Genomic DNA, 18,498 nt, shown 5'->3' on the forward strand with positions numbered 1-18,498 from the left:
TTATATCAAAATACATCATATAGTTGATAAATTAGGCAATGGCCATCTAAAGATTCTATAATGAAATTACCATCTTTAAAATTATTATAGTTACCATTGATAAGCCCTTACTTAGCATCAAGCAACACATAATACTTTACCTACTTTATCTTTTGGTTCCCCATTGTCTAGGATATCTACCTAGGAGGTAGATATCTCGTTCTGTATTTTACAAATGAGAAAGTAGTCTTTGGATATGATTGGTCAGGTTACAGAACCAGTAAGCAGCTGGACCAGGATCCAACAGAGAACACAGCCAGAGAAGGAGCCGCAGAGATCTCACACCAAATAAAGATGCGGTAGGGACACCTTATGCTAAAAAATCTACTATAGTAACACACAGGGTAGAGAATGAGCACAGTGGCAATGGTAACATTCTGAAGAAAGTAATATTTACTTTTGAAATGTTTCCATCCCATTTTGGCAAAAGCTCTGAAACTCTCCGGCTTTTTTTTTTTTTTCCCCTTTAATGGAACTAGAAGAGAGTAAAACTGTTACTGAGTCAGGCCCTAATTATTATAGAAAAATGCCCAGTAAAATATTCCAAATCCTTAGAAATTAGTGGAAAAGTAACGCATTAAATCAGTGGTCTTCAAAATTTTTGTAACCTCAAATAAGTTTATAGAACTATGTATCATATTATATATATTTATGACTTATGACCAACCTAGATAGCATATTGTAAAGCAGAGACATTACTTTGCCAACAAAGGTCCGTCTAGTCAAGGCTAGGGTTTTTCCAGTGGTCATATATGGATGTGAGAGTTGGACTGTGAAGAAAGCTGAGCGCCGAAGAATTGATGCTTTTGAACTGTGGTGTTGGAGAAGACTCTTGAGAGTCCCTTGGACTGCAAGGAGATCCAACCAGTCCATCCTAAAGGAGATCAGCCCTGGGTGTTCTTTGGAGGGAATGATGCTAAAGCTGAAGCTCCAGTACTTTGGGCACCTCATGCGAAGAGTTGACTCATTAGAAAAGACTGATGCTGGGAGGGATTGGGGGCAGGAAGAGAAGGGGATGACGGAAGATGAGATGGCTGGATGACATCACTGACTCAATGGACATGGGTTTGAGTGAACTCCAGAAGTTGGTGATGGACAGGGAGACCTGTCGTGCTGTGATTCATGGGGTCACAAAAAGTTGGACACGACTGAGCAACTGAACTGAACTGAACTGATGACATCCAAAATTTATTTTCATCATATATGTTAATTGTGGCAAATGATGCAATTTCCAGTGAATTATAAAAACTGACATTTTAAAATACAACTTTTATGTTGGTCTTTTATACCTAATTCATATCCCTTTAAGACATATACTTTCAGAAAGCTCTTCTTATCTACTGAAACATTTTAATGGTTCCATTTTATCTTTAAATCCAATTCTATTCTATTTCTACCTCAGAATATTATCCTTTATATTTATGCCTGAAAATGTTTATTGATTACCTTGTCATACTTCTTTGAAACAAAAAAATACAGACGGAAATTAAAATAAAACAACTTTAAACATCAGAATGGATATAAGTCTCTTTAAAACACCTGGATTATCACTTCAATTAATAAAACAATAGAATTCATTCCAAAATTTAATAAATATTAAGCTTAAAATATAAAATTTATTATAAATGCTTCTCTTAAGTTGTTAAGTCAATGGTCTTTTTGTTTTTCAATTGATCCGGGTATCCATGGACACCTACTACTTATTACAATCAGATAGGTTTCAGCATCAACTTCATTTTAATTTCTTGTTTTTACAAGGATGTTTACTGAGAAAACATGTTCCTTTAAATGTGTAGATATGAAGGCAACAGGTTTTGTTATGGTTATGTAATTTACTTCCCTGAACTATGCCTGAATTAAAGTTTGTATCTGACATGTCCAATTTATAACCTTCATCAGATCCCCATTTATGCCTGTATGTATGCCATGTATATGCTCTTTCAAAACCTCTGCTTAACAAAAGGCATTGTCCTTAGCACCAAAATAGAGTGTTTAACCTTTCCAAGAAGTTACAGTTAAATGAAGATCATACTATAATACCATAGACTTAGAAAAAAAAAAAAAAAAACAACTTTGTATGCTAAACAAGTGTTAGCACTCATGAGAATGATCCCTCTACTTCTCTTCTAATAGAATACTAAAACAGCTGTTAACATTCCAAAGAAATTTTCCAGTCGCCAATTTCCATTGTACTTGTAAAGAATATCATTGACATATCCTCAGATAATATAACCATGATATTGGTGGCTCAGAGGTTAAAGTGTCTGCCTGCAATGTGGGAGACCTGGGTTCGATCCCTGGGTCGGGAAGACCCCTGGAGAAGGAAATGGCAACCCACTCCAGTATTCTTGCCTGGAGAATCCCATGGAAGGAGGAACCTGGTGGGCTACCGTCCACGGGGTCGCAAAGAGTCGGACACGACTGAGCGACTTCACTTTCACTTTACCTTATTGTTACTCAAATTTTTTTTTATTGCTTAAAAAACCTAGGTTTCTCTGGGGAGACAAAACATAAATTCAACATAAAACTTGTTTTAGGCTCATAACCTGCTAATAATGAATTTAACCTGTGGAAACGAATTCTATATGTGTGATGTCAATATCACACATGTGAGGCAATAGGGTTTGTAAAGATACCATTTTGGACCTAGAACAATATTTTGGTTTTATCTGAGACATGGTGCCAAGCCACAATCTGGTTCTGTTTTCAGATCCATCAGTGACAATAATGTGACCTCATGTTCTGGAAACTCCACTGGTGAGTGGTTCCACCATTTAAGACAAAGAGGCAGTCGTTCTTCCATTATATATTATGAGGTTTAATTAATGGGTGTAAAGCAGTTGGAGAGTGCTAGATGAAAGCCTCCATAGAAGATAAGTAAGTACAACACAAATTATGTAAGCATCGTGTATGTATGTATGACATTATGTATGTCATCTCAGCTGGTTTGGCGGATGAAATTGTTGGGTAATTGTTCCTTACTGTTGAGTTCTTCAGGTCCAAAATGGGATAGGTCTTACCTGACTGTGGTACACCTGGAAATGCATCTCAGCAAGACTTGTTTGGCAAGAAATTACTTTTTAACTCCAACTCAGGTGCTTCCATAAAGGTGTCTGATCACAACTACATGAGCTAAGTAATAACTGAGGCATTAAATTTATGCATAGTTTTCATTTTATAACTTTGCTTCCAGATGTGCTCACGACAGGGAAGGTAAACAAGGTTTATCTCTAGGGTCAGGTCTACTCAATTGGTTAAGGTTGTCAGGAGGGCAGTAGTGAAAAGGATTCTGAGGCCATAGCTAGCGTCTTCAGAAAAGAGGGTCACTGGAGATTAACTTTGACTCTTGTGGCAGTGAAAGCAGAGTTGAAGCAGAAGTTCCTTATAATTTCTTTGCCTGGTATAGGCCATGATTACTATGCCAAGTAGAACGTGGTAATGTATTCATGCACATATCTAGGAAAATCCCTAAGGGTATGTACGGTACACCCAATCCTGCCAAGTCATGTTCAGTTCTCTAAGCACAGATATAAAAATATTTACTCAGTTGAGTTTTTTTCCCTAGTAACTAGCTAATCTGAAAATAACCAATTGAATTTTATTAAGCCATTTCTCAGTAACTAGTTATTTGATTAAACTGAACTTGCTTTTCTTCCTACCGGTGCAGATATAGCTTAAATATCTTTTGAGTGAACATATTTTAGGCTTAATTGGCTTAATTTCTAATCAAACTCTGAAGGACTTTGGGCTTCAGAAAATTTGAAACTATAGAATTACCTTATTCTTTCTTGAACCAATTAACTGAGCAGATTCTTTGCATTCGATTTAAAGCCCCTGAACTTTAGCTGAAGTTTCATTTTCTCTCTCAGCAGTTGGAAACCTATCTCCTTGTGCAACAGAAACTAAGCATGACCCTCAGGCTTACTGAACTGAACAGACCCTGGCGCCTGTCCCCAAATATTGATGTGCGGAATCTCCCAGGAAGTGCAGTTTCACTCTTCTCCCTTTTACAAGCCGTGAAAGGAAGTATGCCAGGTTGTTATTCAACTCTAGTATTTAATCAAGCATTACTTAGGCTCTTCTGAAACTCTTTGGCTTCTAAATTGAGAGGAAAAGCAAAGAGAACACAGGATGGAAACTAATTGAGCAGGCTGCCAGGATTACTCGGGATCACATGGCCATTCTCAGTCAGGCCCCAGTTACCACCTCCCCCAAACTTCCAAGAGTCAGCAAGAAACCCCACCTCAGTCCTGGTGCTGATTTCTAACTTAATATTTTACAGCTTTCTCAAGGATCTGATGCACAGTAATCCACTGTCTGAAGTGTGACTTTCTATAAATCTAGTTTCAGCGCACAGCAGACAACACTTTCTCCATTCAGGTTGTGAGTACACAAATCGGGCATCCCCACAATGGGAAAAAAAAAAGATTTGTTTATGTGTTTGGAGAACAGCATGCAGGTCAGGTCACTTGAGCAACAGGTGCAGGACTGACTCACTGTGGTTTCCTCACCTGCAAAGGGGAACCCAGCATGTGTCAGAAATCCCTGATACAGCAGTGACCAGGACCAAACTCTCTGTCCCGCTTTTTTTTCACTGAGGGCAAGAAACGTATGTCCTTTGTTTTCCAACACCCAAAGGGAACTAGCCTGTCCCGAAGTCAAAGCAACCAACCTATGAAAGCTGGAGGGTTGGGCTTTCTTTTTCTCTTTTTTTTAAAGGCCTGAATGAGGTGATAGCTTCATGCTGACAGCTGAGAAGCAGGTCAGTCAGGTTCTTGGGTGCTCTATTACACAAGCAAGATACAGCCAGCCTCACCTCACTTCGTTTCTCTGGCACCCTCCTGCCCAGTGGGACATCTGTACACTTAACCCATCTGCTTTCTCTAATGCATGGCAGACTCCCTGCGGTCAGGACGGCTGTGATACTTCAGTTTCTGTTTGTAAACACCTCCTAGACCTGAAGGTAAGTGCATGCTGGATTATATCAGATCCTTGGTCTCATCTCTCTCTCTCTCTTTCTCTTATTTACCAAAGAGAATCAAAGCCAGTTGAACTTTTGGCAGAACAGTCTGGCAAGTACCTACAGAGACCCTTTGTGAAGACAGGTAGCTGTTTCATCAAGTAATTATCTTCCAAATGAGCATTCGTGCTAAGTGAGTTAACTTTAAGAATTATTGCCAAATTCTCTAGATGATGAAACCAGCTGAAGAGTTAAAGAAAAAAACTTGCTTCAAACCTGCATGATTGTAAGGGCGAATTTCCTTAAGTCAGATCTTAGTAAAAAGCTTCAAAATGTTTAAAGCAGAAGTGGCTGCGAGAATATAAACTGAGTATTTAGATTTAAATTATGCATTTGGCTCAATGGTTCTTGCTGAAGTATTAGAACATGACAGCTTTTTGAAAACAATCTGCTAATACAAGGAATTATGAAGCTTTATATCTTTACCAAAGATCTTCTTAATCAAAAATTGGCAAAATGATGTGTATATATTTTACTTAACATGGTATGTGTACATGTAGAGCACTCAATGGAAATCTAAAAGGCTAAGCTGGTTGCTGCAAAAGACCTCCCATGGATCAAAGACAGGCATTAAGTTTCTTATAATTATTTTCAGTTTGTGGCTGTGTATGGATTCTTTTATTACAGAGAGCTCGATATAATGCTTAGCACTGTCTTCTAACCAACTCATAGAGACTATTTCTACAAACAGTGAAACAATAGAAGGCTGAAAACCCAGGAATTTGGGTCCAGAATATTTCTTTTGGAGACACAATCTTTCTAAACTTAACACTCCTCCACCTAATTATTTCAGTATTGAAGTTTATGACTGAAAATGCCCGAGTTCGCAGGGAGTATGACATTCTATATATTTTTCTGGGCTTATACAGTCCTCTGTCTTATCATTAGAATGATGTTCTCAAACTCTTGAAATATATTAGTTCCTGGAGGAAAGTCATGTTTTCCTTTTTGTGTGTTTCTTTCTTTTAAAATCAAATAAAGTGAATGATATGGGTTCTCAATAGAATCCTACCTTCTGGCTAGTTAAGTCTTCTCTCCCTTAAAACCCTCTCATAAAAGGCATCTCTAGAAGCTTAATTCCTTACGTCTTCATTTACTGTGGCATTTTCAGTGAGGGACTGCAAAATATAATGCAAGACTGGAAAGCCCACTCTGAGTAAAATGTGAGTTCTGCCTGGATACCAGCTACATGCCTGGCTGTTTCTTATGACTAAGACAAGCAAAACTCATCTGTCTTAATCGGTAGCCTGAGATCTACAATAAGAATGATCACGAACAACACAGAGAAGCAACACAGAATATACTCTTTAGTTGTTTCACTACAGAAACATGCTTTTACACATCTTCTCAGTGCAGCTTAAAGTGATGGATTCCTTTAAAATTTCTGATTTTGGTTTAGTTTAGAAAAACTAGCATTCCTCTTCCCTTGCATGGCTTGATTACTTGACACAAACCAGGATACTTCCTTATTTTTAAAGCTCAGTGCAAAATAGGTATGACTCAATTACAACAGGAGGACTGGGCAGAATAATAACTTTACAAAATTAAGGGGCAACAATTTTATGAACATTGAATGTGGCTTTGCTTCCCTTAATGGCCACAAGTTTTCTTTTTTTTCTTCCCTGATCACCACCTCCTGAAACCCTCTATACAAAAGCAGTAATGTGAAACCACTTTTTAGTGCCAACACCAGAGACAAGAGAAAATAGCGTTCATTTTCTTTGGATAGAGGAACTATTAAAAAAAAAAGTGAAACTCACACTATCTGAAAGTATATTTTAAAAGTTATTAAGCCTTAGAAGCAATACAAACATTTCAATATATTCAGAAAGATTTAGAGTCTTTGTTTAATGTATCACAAATTGGATGCAAATCCTCGTCTCTCTCTCTGTCTCTATTCCCTTTATAATAATTCTAATTTTGGAAGTTTTTCAGGTTCATAATGAGCTTATCTCTGTTCCTAGGCTACATCCAGAAAATTCCTCTTAGAAATTTCTACCTCAGGGCAAGATGGGGCAAAGAATAGGAGAAAGGATGCTATCTGGTTCTCCTGTTTGTTTGTTTGTTTGTTTTTTCCCTCTCTCTCTCTCTCCAAATTCGCTTTCTTTCAACCCCACATTCTCTCTGCCTCCACTGTGCACCTAGTTGACTGATGAACTTGGAGCACAGGAGCACACAATCCATTATCTAGCATAACTTTACACAGCAAATAGACAACAGAGTTTAAATATATTAACTAGAGAGGGAAGGAGGCTGAAAGGAAATTGTAAAGAATATAGATTTTTATTGTCCTCTGGAGTTTCTGTACCACTAACGTAATCTTCCCTGTTTGTAATACGCATTGTTCCATTCAGATTGGGGTCTGTGCTCAGTCATGTCTGACTCTGCGACCTCATGGATTATAGACCACCAGGCTCATCTTTCCATGGAATTTTTCAGAAAAGAATATTGGAGTAGGTTGCTGTTTCCTACTCCAGGGGAAAATGGGGTCACACTTAACCAAAATTGCTTAGTACTTGCCCCAGCAAAAATCCAGTACCAGTGTTCTGAAAAGCTGATGGCTTCAATTCCTGGCTGCTTCTGTCCCTTTAAGATGAACGGACCTGAGTAGGAGGTGCAACCTGGTTCTCTCAGAAGCCAGAGGGCAGAAGCAAAGCTGTCCCCAGTTACCATTCTGGGACAACAGAACAAATCAGTACTCACAAAAGCCTTACCCACGAGTGTATTAATTTTTGAATAAGTTGCAAATAGCATTCACAATGTACTGTCTTATTCCACTCTTTACTTTCTCCTGTTTCCCTGGAAATAAATTATAGGCATAACAGACTGCTTGGCTCATTAGGGGTGTTGATACCTGAGGTTTTCAAGTTATAATCAAAAGCTGGGTAAAAGGTAGAGTGATCCCCTTGGTGGTTCCATGTTACAGGCAAAGTGAACCAGGAACAACAAAACTCACTTTGTTGACTCTTGATATGTGGATTCTCATTACGAGAAGGGAGCAAAAGCACTTTGCAACAATCCTTATGTGACATTATGAGAAAATTAGATGAACGGCCAAGGTTTGTTTTTTGGTCCCCTCTGGTGACCGCTTCTTTGGGAAGACAAAATAATCAGAAAGCCTAGGTTTAGGGAAGGCAAATCAAACTGCCTAACCAGATAGATGACCAAATACAATGCAAAATGAATCCGATCTGTGGCAGGAGACAGTGAAAGAGGCTGTAAAGTTTACTATGAATTTGACAGAGTTAACAGGAGAAATGTTTCTGAAAAGGTCCATTTGAGTATTTTTAAACCAAATTGAATTGCATTTTAAATGCGCTAGGTGAAGCAATATTTTAATTAAATATTGGTGAACTTCAGGTCCTGGGGATAATTGTTCCTATTTTGTTAATGTTAATCTGTAAATTACAAGGTGAAAGTGTTTATTTAGAAACCATGGAGACAACTGCTGGAAATTTTTAAATTAGGATAAAGATGTACTTTAATATGTTTAAGAGGTACTAAATGAAGAGGGTGGCTCAGATGGTAAAGAATCTACCTGCAATGCAGGAGACCTGGGTTCAATCCCTGGGTTGGGAAGACCCCTGGAGGAGGGCAGGGAAGCCCACTCCAGTATTCTTGCCTGGAGAATTCCATGGACAGAGGAGCCTGGCAGGCTACGGTCCTTAGGGTTGTAAAGCGTTGGACATGACTGAGTGACTAAGCACAGCACACAGGTAGAAGTCACTACTTTACCAGTGATTAAAAATATGAGGTTATCCACAGCTCTGTTTAAAATAAAATTTGGATTATTTTATTACTATTATAATCTGTGCTAAGTAAACACTTGTGGGAAAAGTTCTAAAAACCAGCTGATACCAAATCTATATTCTTTTGTAGCTTCTATTATATAGGTGAGTGATTATGAGATTTTGATGCCAAGGTCTGACTCCTAGCCCTATCTTTCAACTACTAGCTATGTGTTTTGAATACATTATTGACATTTTTTATTGCCATTTAACTATCTGTAAAGTAGGATTAATAACCTCTTCCTTATTGTTTGATTGTTTTTGTTAAGCATTAAATGAGAAAATATGCAAACCGTCTCATGTAATAAGTGCATACTAATAATATGTTTTCCAATTATGTTAAAAATTTTTAGGATCTAAATGAATTTTCTTGATTATCACAGAAAGTGACTGAAATATAAATAAACAAAATAATCACAAATACAAATATAGTCTAACAATTTTTTAAGAATTATTTTTAAATTAAAAATACTTAAAATTTTAACACCTAATTAGGTTGGAGTCAGCAAACTTGGCTTTCACTGCTGCTTTTTTCATTTACTAGCTTTCATTACTGGACACTCTGACCCTCAGTTTCTTCATCTGCAAAATGAGGATAATGTGAGCAACGCTTTTTGTCTCCAGGGATCATTGTGAGGATCTAATAAGCTGATATTACAAACTTTAAGACACTTATGGAAATAATGTTATATTTTAATAATAAGAAATGGAAATTAACTAACTGCTTACTTTGGACCAGATATGGTTTAAAGTACTTCTACCTAAATCATTTCATTTAGTCTGCAGAACACTATGAAGTTAGTATGATTATTATGATTTGATAGAACAACTGCTTCACATGACGATTCTTTTTCATATGTTTTTCATATAGAAGCCAGATTTGCAATATAAATGTAAATTCAAAACCTCTCCCCCATATCCTTCTGTCTATGAACTGTGGCGCTTCCACGTTTAAGAGGCAATGTGATGTGCCCAGATTGGAGGTCAGAGCCATGGTTTCCAACTCCAACTCTGCCATGAGCTAGTTAGGTACCTTTTCCCACACATGCTCCCAATCAGATTCTTCATTTATACAACAAGAGAATACAGTGAAAGAATCTCCAATTCTAAGAGTTTTCCTGACTTTCTGTAACTTGGGATTAATAGGAAAAGGGGCAACATGAAGTAAACATAATGTAATAAAAAAGGATGTTAACCTCAAATTCAAGTAACTCAAATTAAGACCTAATAAAATGCTTTCAAGTGGAGTTCCTGACTGACTCACTTTAAATTGGTATGTTTAGTGTATAATTGAGAACATAATTTTTATAATAAACACTCCAAATTACATCTTTACAAAAAAGTTTCCTTAAATAGGTTAAAGAAATCATCAAGCTCTACATGCCTTATATTTACAGTATTAAAAGAAAAAATTACTTAGCCATCCATATACACTATGTGTGTGTATGTGTGTGTGTGTGCGTGTGTATACTTCAACTTGTCCCAAGCTAAACGATCTTTGAAATAATAAAATGACAATGTCTAGCTTGAAAAAGTTTCTATATGGCATTTCCCTAGAGGAATAAAGAAAGAAATACTATATAGAAAATAGAACTCAGTCAAACAGCACTTAGTGACTCTTGTTTCAATAAAATCCAAGGAAAACAAACTTTTGGAATAAAGGGTATGATACTGTCATCTCAGTACTATGTCTCTATATTTTTTAAAATCACTTTAGAAACATAGATCCATTAAAGAAAAACCTCAATACTTCATTTAATAAATCAAATGGTTATTATTTTCTTTCAGATTCTCCATATTAACACTAATACCAAAGAAGATTACAATGTTGACTTCAGCCAAAATTCTGTTGATTTCAATTTTGTCTAGTTTACTACTGTTTGGAAGCCATGGGGAAGAAGGTCAAAAAACAAACACAACAGAAAGCACTGCAGAAGACTTAAAAACAAGGGAAAATCAATCTGTTCCTCTAGAAAGTAAAGCAAATTTAACCTCAGATAAAGAAAATAGAGAAACTTCCAGTCCCAAGGCAAGTAATTTCTCTTTTGAGGATCCATCAAATAAAACACATGAAACAGGTTTCTACAATAATCTGTCAACAGACAACTCTTCCAGGAGTCCGAGACTCATGCCTACACTTTCCCCAAGACCTCCCTCAATCCACAGCTTTGTTTCCAAACTGCCTTGGAACTCATCCATAGCAGATAACAATCTTCTGCCAGTTTCAGCCCCCCCCAATACCACAGTTCCTGTGTCTTCAGAAAACTTTACCCGGTCTTCCATCAATGATACCTTGAAAGCTCCTGACAACAGTTCCATTACAGTTAGCAACCTCCCTTCAGGACCAAACACCGAATCTGTGACCCCCATGGTAACAGATGGATGGCCTACCACAACCAGAGAGAGCATGGAGGGGTTTACCATCTATCAAGAAACAACTTTACATCCCACCCTGAAATTCACCAATAATTCAAAAATCTTTCCAAATACGTCAGACCCCCAAGAAGGTAAGTATAAATGGATTTAATTTTCCTTTTGTGTGAAATTGAATATCCAAATAAGTTATTACACCTAAGGAATGCACCACTCTAAAAGAAAAAGGAGGCTGCAATAGTACAAGCGTTTCTCATTTTAAAACAGCAGCCATGATATTCATAGTGAATGGTGAAGGGACTTTTGGACTTAAGTCAATAGACACTAGTCATTTTGTATGGGAATGTGATGAAACAGTGGGCCAAAATAAGAAATAGGTTAAATTGAAAAGAAATTGAAACTGATGTAATGGTACAATTTTAAGATACTGTAGCAATATTACTGCATCTCAGAAAGACTATATGAAATTTCCCAGGCTTTTAGGAATACAACTCAGTGGAAGTTTAAAAATATATGTATGTGGGATTTGAAAAGAGAATGGAATGAATAAATTTGGTAATTACCTGAAACCATACAGCAATCACAGGAGACTAGAACACTGATATTTTAAAAGTGTAAATTCAACAGGATACCCTTCTTGATTTTTAGTTTGGTACCTACTGAATACCATAAAAATAAAATTTAGCTGTGAGTATCACAAGGAAATTGTATTATGGGGACATTCATGTTTTCATCTGGGGATTAGCCAAGTTTCAAAACATAAAGCTGAAAATATTTCTAATGTGTAATGAAGATTCATTATATACCATGGTTTGTTTCCTGAATAAAAAAAAAAAAATTCTTTTTTCCCTCCATGAACTAATTGATTTCCATATAACTTATCTACAGATGTCAGTGATATAAACTACAAATTCCTATTTGAAAGCTGTTAGTGCACAGGAAAAGTTTTAAAATTTGAAATTCAAGATTAGTATAGCACTGTAACCAATATATTATGTGTACACATATTTTCATAATTTTAAGACATCCTTCCATTCGTACATATAAAACTATGCTCTGTTTTGCCTTTCTAACACTATATATATAAATATATATATATATATATATATATATATATATATAGAGAGAGAGAGAGAGAGAGAGAGAGAGAGAGAATATTGAGTACTTAATCCTACCACTGTTCTTTAATCAAAAGAAAATTTAGTTAACTTTGCCTCACTTTCAGCTTAGTAAAAAAATGTGCAGCTGTTGTCAAAAATTTCAACATGTTGCTTGGTGTATAAATGGAGTCTGATATAGAATTAGAGACCCTATAAGAACTCTTGCCTACCTAATTAATAAGCTTCTTGAGAGATTATTTTTTAAAGCTGAAAATAAATTGCACTAAGCATGAATTCAGGGAGTATTATGTGATTTATTGATGACAGCCTTCAAATAAGGTGCTTGTTAAAGGGGATGATAGAATGAAATTCTGGATTCCTTGAAACTCAGACCTACACATTTGTTTGAAATGTACAAAGCACAGCAAACATCCTGTTTTGTTTGGTATATTTCCTGTATTTGAAAATATTCTATATCAGAATGTATTTATTTTTCTCATAATGCCTTTTCATTGGGGTGAATTAATTTCTATCACCTACTTACTCCCATTTGCTTTTTAATTCTGAATAGAAACAAACTCAAAGCCTATCTCATCATTAAAGTTCATCAGTGATTCAGAGTTGATTAAAAACAATACAGAATTCAAGAAGTTAGATCTTAATGGAGAATGCACATGGCATTTCAGTACTATTAGTGTTAATACGTAACGAGACAGTTACAAAACTAAGGCTTAGGAATGTTTCAAGATAATTCAAATTTTGAAGTACAGTTTTATCAGGAAGTATATATTTCTGATATATATCCAAAACTCAGTACTTTATAAAACACACATACACCCACTATATATACATACCCATTATCTTAAAAAAAAAAGTGTTAAACTTTGCTTACACAAAGTCCACATGTATTTCTATTCTTTGAATAACTGTTTTCTACTTCTTATGTGTAAATTATTTTTTCTTTGTCCTCTAGAGAACAGAAATACAGGAGTAGTATTTGGGGCCATTTTAGGTGCTATTCTGGGTGCTTCATTGCTTAGTCTTGTTGGCTACCTTTTATGTGGAAAAAGGAAAACAGATTCATTTTCCCATCGGCGACTTTATGACGACAGAAATGAACCAGGTAAAACGACTTTCAGAACTTCACCTGTACACACTGGTTTTAATTAAGTGAAGGTGCTAATGCTCACTGCATTATCTGGATGGGATTTAGAGAGTCACATGACAGAAATGAACTAAAGATTTATTCTGATCTACTCTCTTTCTCAAAGAACATAACCAAAATAACTATGGGCCTGTTAGTGAAGTTTTAAAACCATTTGGAACTGTTGCTCATCACATCACAATTGGTTTTAAGTAATCCCAGAACCTAAAACATAGCATTATAAATAGTGTTAGTCACTCAGTTGTGTCTGACTATTTGCAGTCTTATAGACTATATGTAGCCCACCACACACTCCTCTGTCCAGGAGGAGTGTGGCAAGAATACTGGAATAGGCTGCCATTTCCTCTCCAGGGTATCTTCCCAACCCCCTGGAAGAATCGAATCCAGGTCTCCTGCATAACAGACAGTTTCTTTACCATCTGAACCATCAGAGAAGCCAATGAAAAACAATGGTATGATATTAAGAACAAAATTGCCAATTTGTAAGCAAAAAACTGGAGCCATTCTCCATCGTTGTTGGATCTCTTAATAGCAGGATTTTGAACAATGATTTATTCTAATTGGATGCTCTTCCAAAGTTTACACATATACAACAAATTTACACATATACAGTAGCTCTCTATTAATTATCTTGATGAGGCTCTAAAAAAGAATTTCTGAAGAGCTGTATATTTGGGTACATAAAGTCAGATATACCTTAATTCAGAAATTTCCCAATCACGTGATGGAAAAAAAAGCACCACATCTATGGATGAGAAATGTGTCTGCTAAAAATAAAGTACTGAGTTTGATCAGTATTAACTAGAACAGAAATGCTGCTGCTGCTAAGTCACTTCAGTTGTGTCCGACTCTGTGTGACCCCATAGACGGCAGCCCACCAGGCTCCCCCATCCCTGGGATTCTCCAGGCAAGAACACTGGAGTAGGTGAAATCACTTCAAAAGCTTGACTCATTTCTTTTCAAAAAAAATATTTCAGGACCAAAAAAAAAAATCTGGTTTTTGGCTTACACAATAGACTCTTGCTACCTTCAAAATATAGTTAAATGCCCCTGTTAAGTCCTATTGATAAAGTCTTGTTGATTTTTTATAAGTTTGGATCACTACTGATTTATTGCTGATTTTCAAAAGCAAACCCATTAGTTGTAAATTTAACTGAACTCTGTTCATCTACATCCTGGCCTTTTCAAATCTGTTTATGGATTTCTAATAATCCATAGAAAATAAAAAGTAGAACTTTTCCAAATTGAAGGATAGGATTTCAAGCTTTGGGGGCTTCCAAACCTTTTTTTTTAAACTTCATAATATTTTCTTTAAATGTTATCACATGTAAAAGGTCAGTCTGTCAACTTTACACAATCTAAGATGTTGTGATTGAGGCATAATGGAATAATTCAATTACAACAGTTTTACTTTTTCAAGGTAACTTTGTGTCACACCTTTCAAATCCATAAGGCTCCTGGGAGCCCAGTTTGTAAACAGAAGCCTTAAGGAGTAGTTAGGATCTGAGACTACCTAGCTGAATAATTAGATGACTAATATAGCTAGTAAATAGTCACTGTTTTAGTATTCAGAAGCCTAGAACATTCCAAGTTTTCTATAAAAATAAATTCAAGATCATTAAGGAAATAATAATTAGCTGTTTGTAGAAAGAAAAACAGAAAACTAACCATGTTATTAGTTACAAAACCTTAAATGTATGATAACCTGGATCTATCAGAAGCAAACAGAAGCTTTTACAATTTTTTTCATCTCCATTGTTCACCCATAAATATATTAAGACACTTGATAAAATAATGACACTGATTTTAAAAGTAAAGCTCTTCACTTTTTAAAAATCACTTAAAACCAGAAGTAAAAATTCTGAACATGTTGGGAATTCCCTGGTGGTTAGGATTCTATGCTTTCATCACTGTGGGCCCAAGTTCTAGCCCTGGTCAGGAACTAGGATCCCACAAATGCACAACATGACCAAATTAAAAAAAAAAAAAATTCTGAACTTGTCGACATGGTTCTGAATTCACAAGATTCAAAAGTCAATGAGACATGTTGATACTTCCTTATACCAAATATTGCTAGACTTCTGTTGTGATCTCTCCCGTAGTTCCTTTATGTTTGGACCACCAGCAGTGAAATTTTGGAAGTTAAACTGTTCTTCGTTTTAGAAAGAAAAATGTGGCTTGATAAATAACTACTTATTTAAATTCAAAACCAGTATCTGAAAATATCACATAAAAATGTAACTATTTGCTCATCCAGAACAATTCCTATGGTCTAGCAGATGCGGGAGTATGCGTTCCAGACTGTCACTATAAAACAATTTTTTTGTTGCTTTTTTAGTTCTGCGATTAGATAATGCACCGGAACCTTATGATGTGAGTTTTGGGAACTCTAGTTATTACAACCCAAGTGCAAATGATTCATCTACTTCAGCAGGTGGAGAAAATGCGCGTGACGGCATTCCTATGGATGACATACCTCCGCTTCGCACCTCAGTGTAAAACTTAGGGGGGAAATGCTGCAGATGGCAAGTGTTCATCTACATCCTGGCTTTTTCAAATCCATCTTCCAAACACTGAAGCAAGGCCACTGTCACATGGCCTGTGCCAAGGAGAACTGTAAAAGCATGAGGCTACTAGCAAAAACATAAACAGAGGATAAATCATCCAAAAGGTTTCCTTTCTTACCAGCTTTGGCTATGCTGATTCATCCATTGAGAAACCTTCATTAGTATCTTGGCCTATTTTTTTCTTATTAGGAAGTATCTATGGAATCAGGTAAAACTAAAAGACTTCACCATGATTGCCCTGCCTGATTAATTAAAAAATCCTTCAGTGAAAATAGGAACCCCAAATTCAAAATCAATGGATTAACTCTTCATTGCTCCCTTTGTAGTCTTAATGAATTTTCCTGAAGGAGAATTTGAAGGGTGATTTTTTTTTTTTTCAATTTTGACTTAAAACTAGAAAGAGTATGGCACAGAGTTTGTGTTCCTGGGAAATTAAGGCAATGGGAGTGAAAGATTTGTATTCTAGTACATTTTATTTTTCTGTATCAGCAGGTCCCTAGTAAAGTTCTTGATTTGCCAGGTTGGTGATAACTTTGCATTCAACAGACCATAATCAGAAAGTTAACCCTACCCAGGAAAGTAATCACTTCTTTTCAAATCATGGGAAATACCAATCTGTAATTTACTTTAGGTCTCAATTAATTGGGTTCTTTAAAAACTCAATGAGAAACTTCATGAAAAAGTCAGCCAATACATATACCTAAACATAATTTTTACAGTTTTAAGATGTTAGATAGGAACAGGATTTATTTAGTGTTAGACATTATTGCTCAATCATATATGGAATAGATTCTGTATCTCTAAGTGTATAAAATGTAAGGTTAAAAAAACAGATGACTGGAAGCCTTAAGCAAACAAAACATCTTCTGATCATCACTTTCACAAGTATGCTTCAGTTTGTTTTTAATTACTGGCTGCTTTTGGTAGGAAAAATATGCTCTACAGTACAGGAAGGTTGAGGTTTTAGGGATTAGAAGATTAGATCAAGAGTTAAATTCCCAAAGAAGCCGTGAATGTATGAAGAAGGCACAGGAAAAAAAGAGATTTTATTGTTGAATTGACACATGGTATATGTGTTTGTGTGTGGGTGTGGGTGTGCAGAAACACAGAAACAGCTTCAGAAAACAAGGGCTAGGAAGTTAAGCAATGGAAGAACGTACTCACCCCATATTGCCATAAAAATAGCAAAGAAGACTGTCCCTCCATTATCAAACAGATATGTCACCTTAATGAAAAACAAGCAAAAATATTAGCCACATTTTTGGTTGTAAAAATCCAGTGATTACTTTTTTTTACACTGAGGCACTATTGATTTTTTTTTTCCTCAATGGAATCGCATTATTTTATCATTTGTAAATATAAGATATACAATCCTTTCATGGGTCCCGCAACTGTTTCATGTGATTTTCTCATGGAGAAAGTTGGGGAATCAGCATTTTCCCCCTTACTTTCTCTTTTCCTTTTGGACTCTACCTTTATTTCTGCTTTGAAGGGGTTCTAGCACTCTGAGGAAGTATTTGTGGACCTCAAATGGAAGCTATGCAGTGAGCTTTAAGAAGTTAGCTTTCCAGTGAAAGCACACACAGCTGCACTTCCTGTTAGCAAAGCTTCCAGGGCTGGGGAAGTTGCAGGATGCAGAATTCCATCAGCGATCCAGCATTTCCAAGGGAGAGATATCAGAGTGCTAGCCCTGCTCTCCGATGTCCTTCAGAACGTGCCATGGGTCATTAAGAAATTTCATCAATCACTGTATATACATAGTCCAAGTGTTTTTTAATCAGACATGACCTGAAGTTTTATAAAGAACAATGTACAGTTACACAATGTTATTGAATATACATTTCAGAGTTGTAAGAATTGTTTGATTTTAATAAAGTATAAATTCAATTTGCCTTTTTCTCTTTTCATTTGCATAGTATCTTTACTATAGTTATAATTTAGTAAGGGAGATTAAACCAATACAGTCAAGGCATTATCTTTTTGTCAGTCACTTAAATCTTAAATACCATAGAAATCATACAGAAAATAGGTACATTATTCTCACAGGAGTAGAGGGCAATTAGGTATTTTCTTATAATATTGCATTATTGAAATTTTCATTATATAAAAGATAATGAAAAGTATTACTTTTGAAAGTTGGTAGATAGGTGAAAGATATTCTAGATGGTTCTAAACTTCTAAGACTGTTGATGTTAAGGCTTGGGCTTTTGAAAAATGCAATAAGAATAGTTTTTCACAATAATCATCAGTGTATATTCTGTACAGTAGAGAAAAGGACCACAAAGAAATTCTTCCACAGAGCTCAAAAATTCCACCCAATGGGGGTTTTTAGCTTTTTTTTATGTCCAAAGATATCCCACAGAGACACTTGCGGCTGCGAAGCAGCTGAACAGCTGTTTGCTGTCCTTTATAAACAAGTTTAGTGCAGGAAACAGCCTCTTGAAAG

General features: G+C 36.0%; 2 protein-coding genes across 3 annotated transcripts in view; one reads left to right on the forward strand and one right to left on the reverse strand.

Annotated features, from left to right (window-relative positions):
* ANO3 (anoctamin 3) overlaps nt 1-18,498 on the reverse strand; it is a 292,092-nt gene that overhangs the window by 67,909 nt on the left and 205,685 nt on the right. For both annotated transcript variants that reach the window (XM_005690016.3, XM_013969793.2), the window contains one exon: nt 17,217-17,277. In XM_005690016.3, coding sequence (XP_005690073.1) covers nt 17,217-17,277 — 61 coding nt within the window. The remainder of the gene's footprint in view (nt 1-17,216; nt 17,278-18,498) is intronic.
* MUC15 (mucin 15, cell surface associated) lies at nt 4,768-17,939 on the forward strand. The gene is made up of 4 exons (XM_005690015.3): nt 4,768-5,002; nt 10,636-11,354; nt 13,294-13,443; nt 15,824-17,939. The coding sequence occupies exons 2-4, from the start codon at nt 10,673-10,675 to the stop codon at nt 15,982-15,984; spliced, it is 993 nt and encodes a 330-aa protein (XP_005690072.2). The 5' UTR covers nt 4,768-5,002; nt 10,636-10,672; the 3' UTR covers nt 15,985-17,939.

The sequence above is a fragment of the Capra hircus genome, chromosome 15 (assembly GCF_001704415.2).
Source record: "Capra hircus breed San Clemente chromosome 15, ASM170441v1, whole genome shotgun sequence".
NCBI classification, from domain to species: domain Eukaryota; kingdom Metazoa; phylum Chordata; class Mammalia; order Artiodactyla; family Bovidae; genus Capra; species Capra hircus.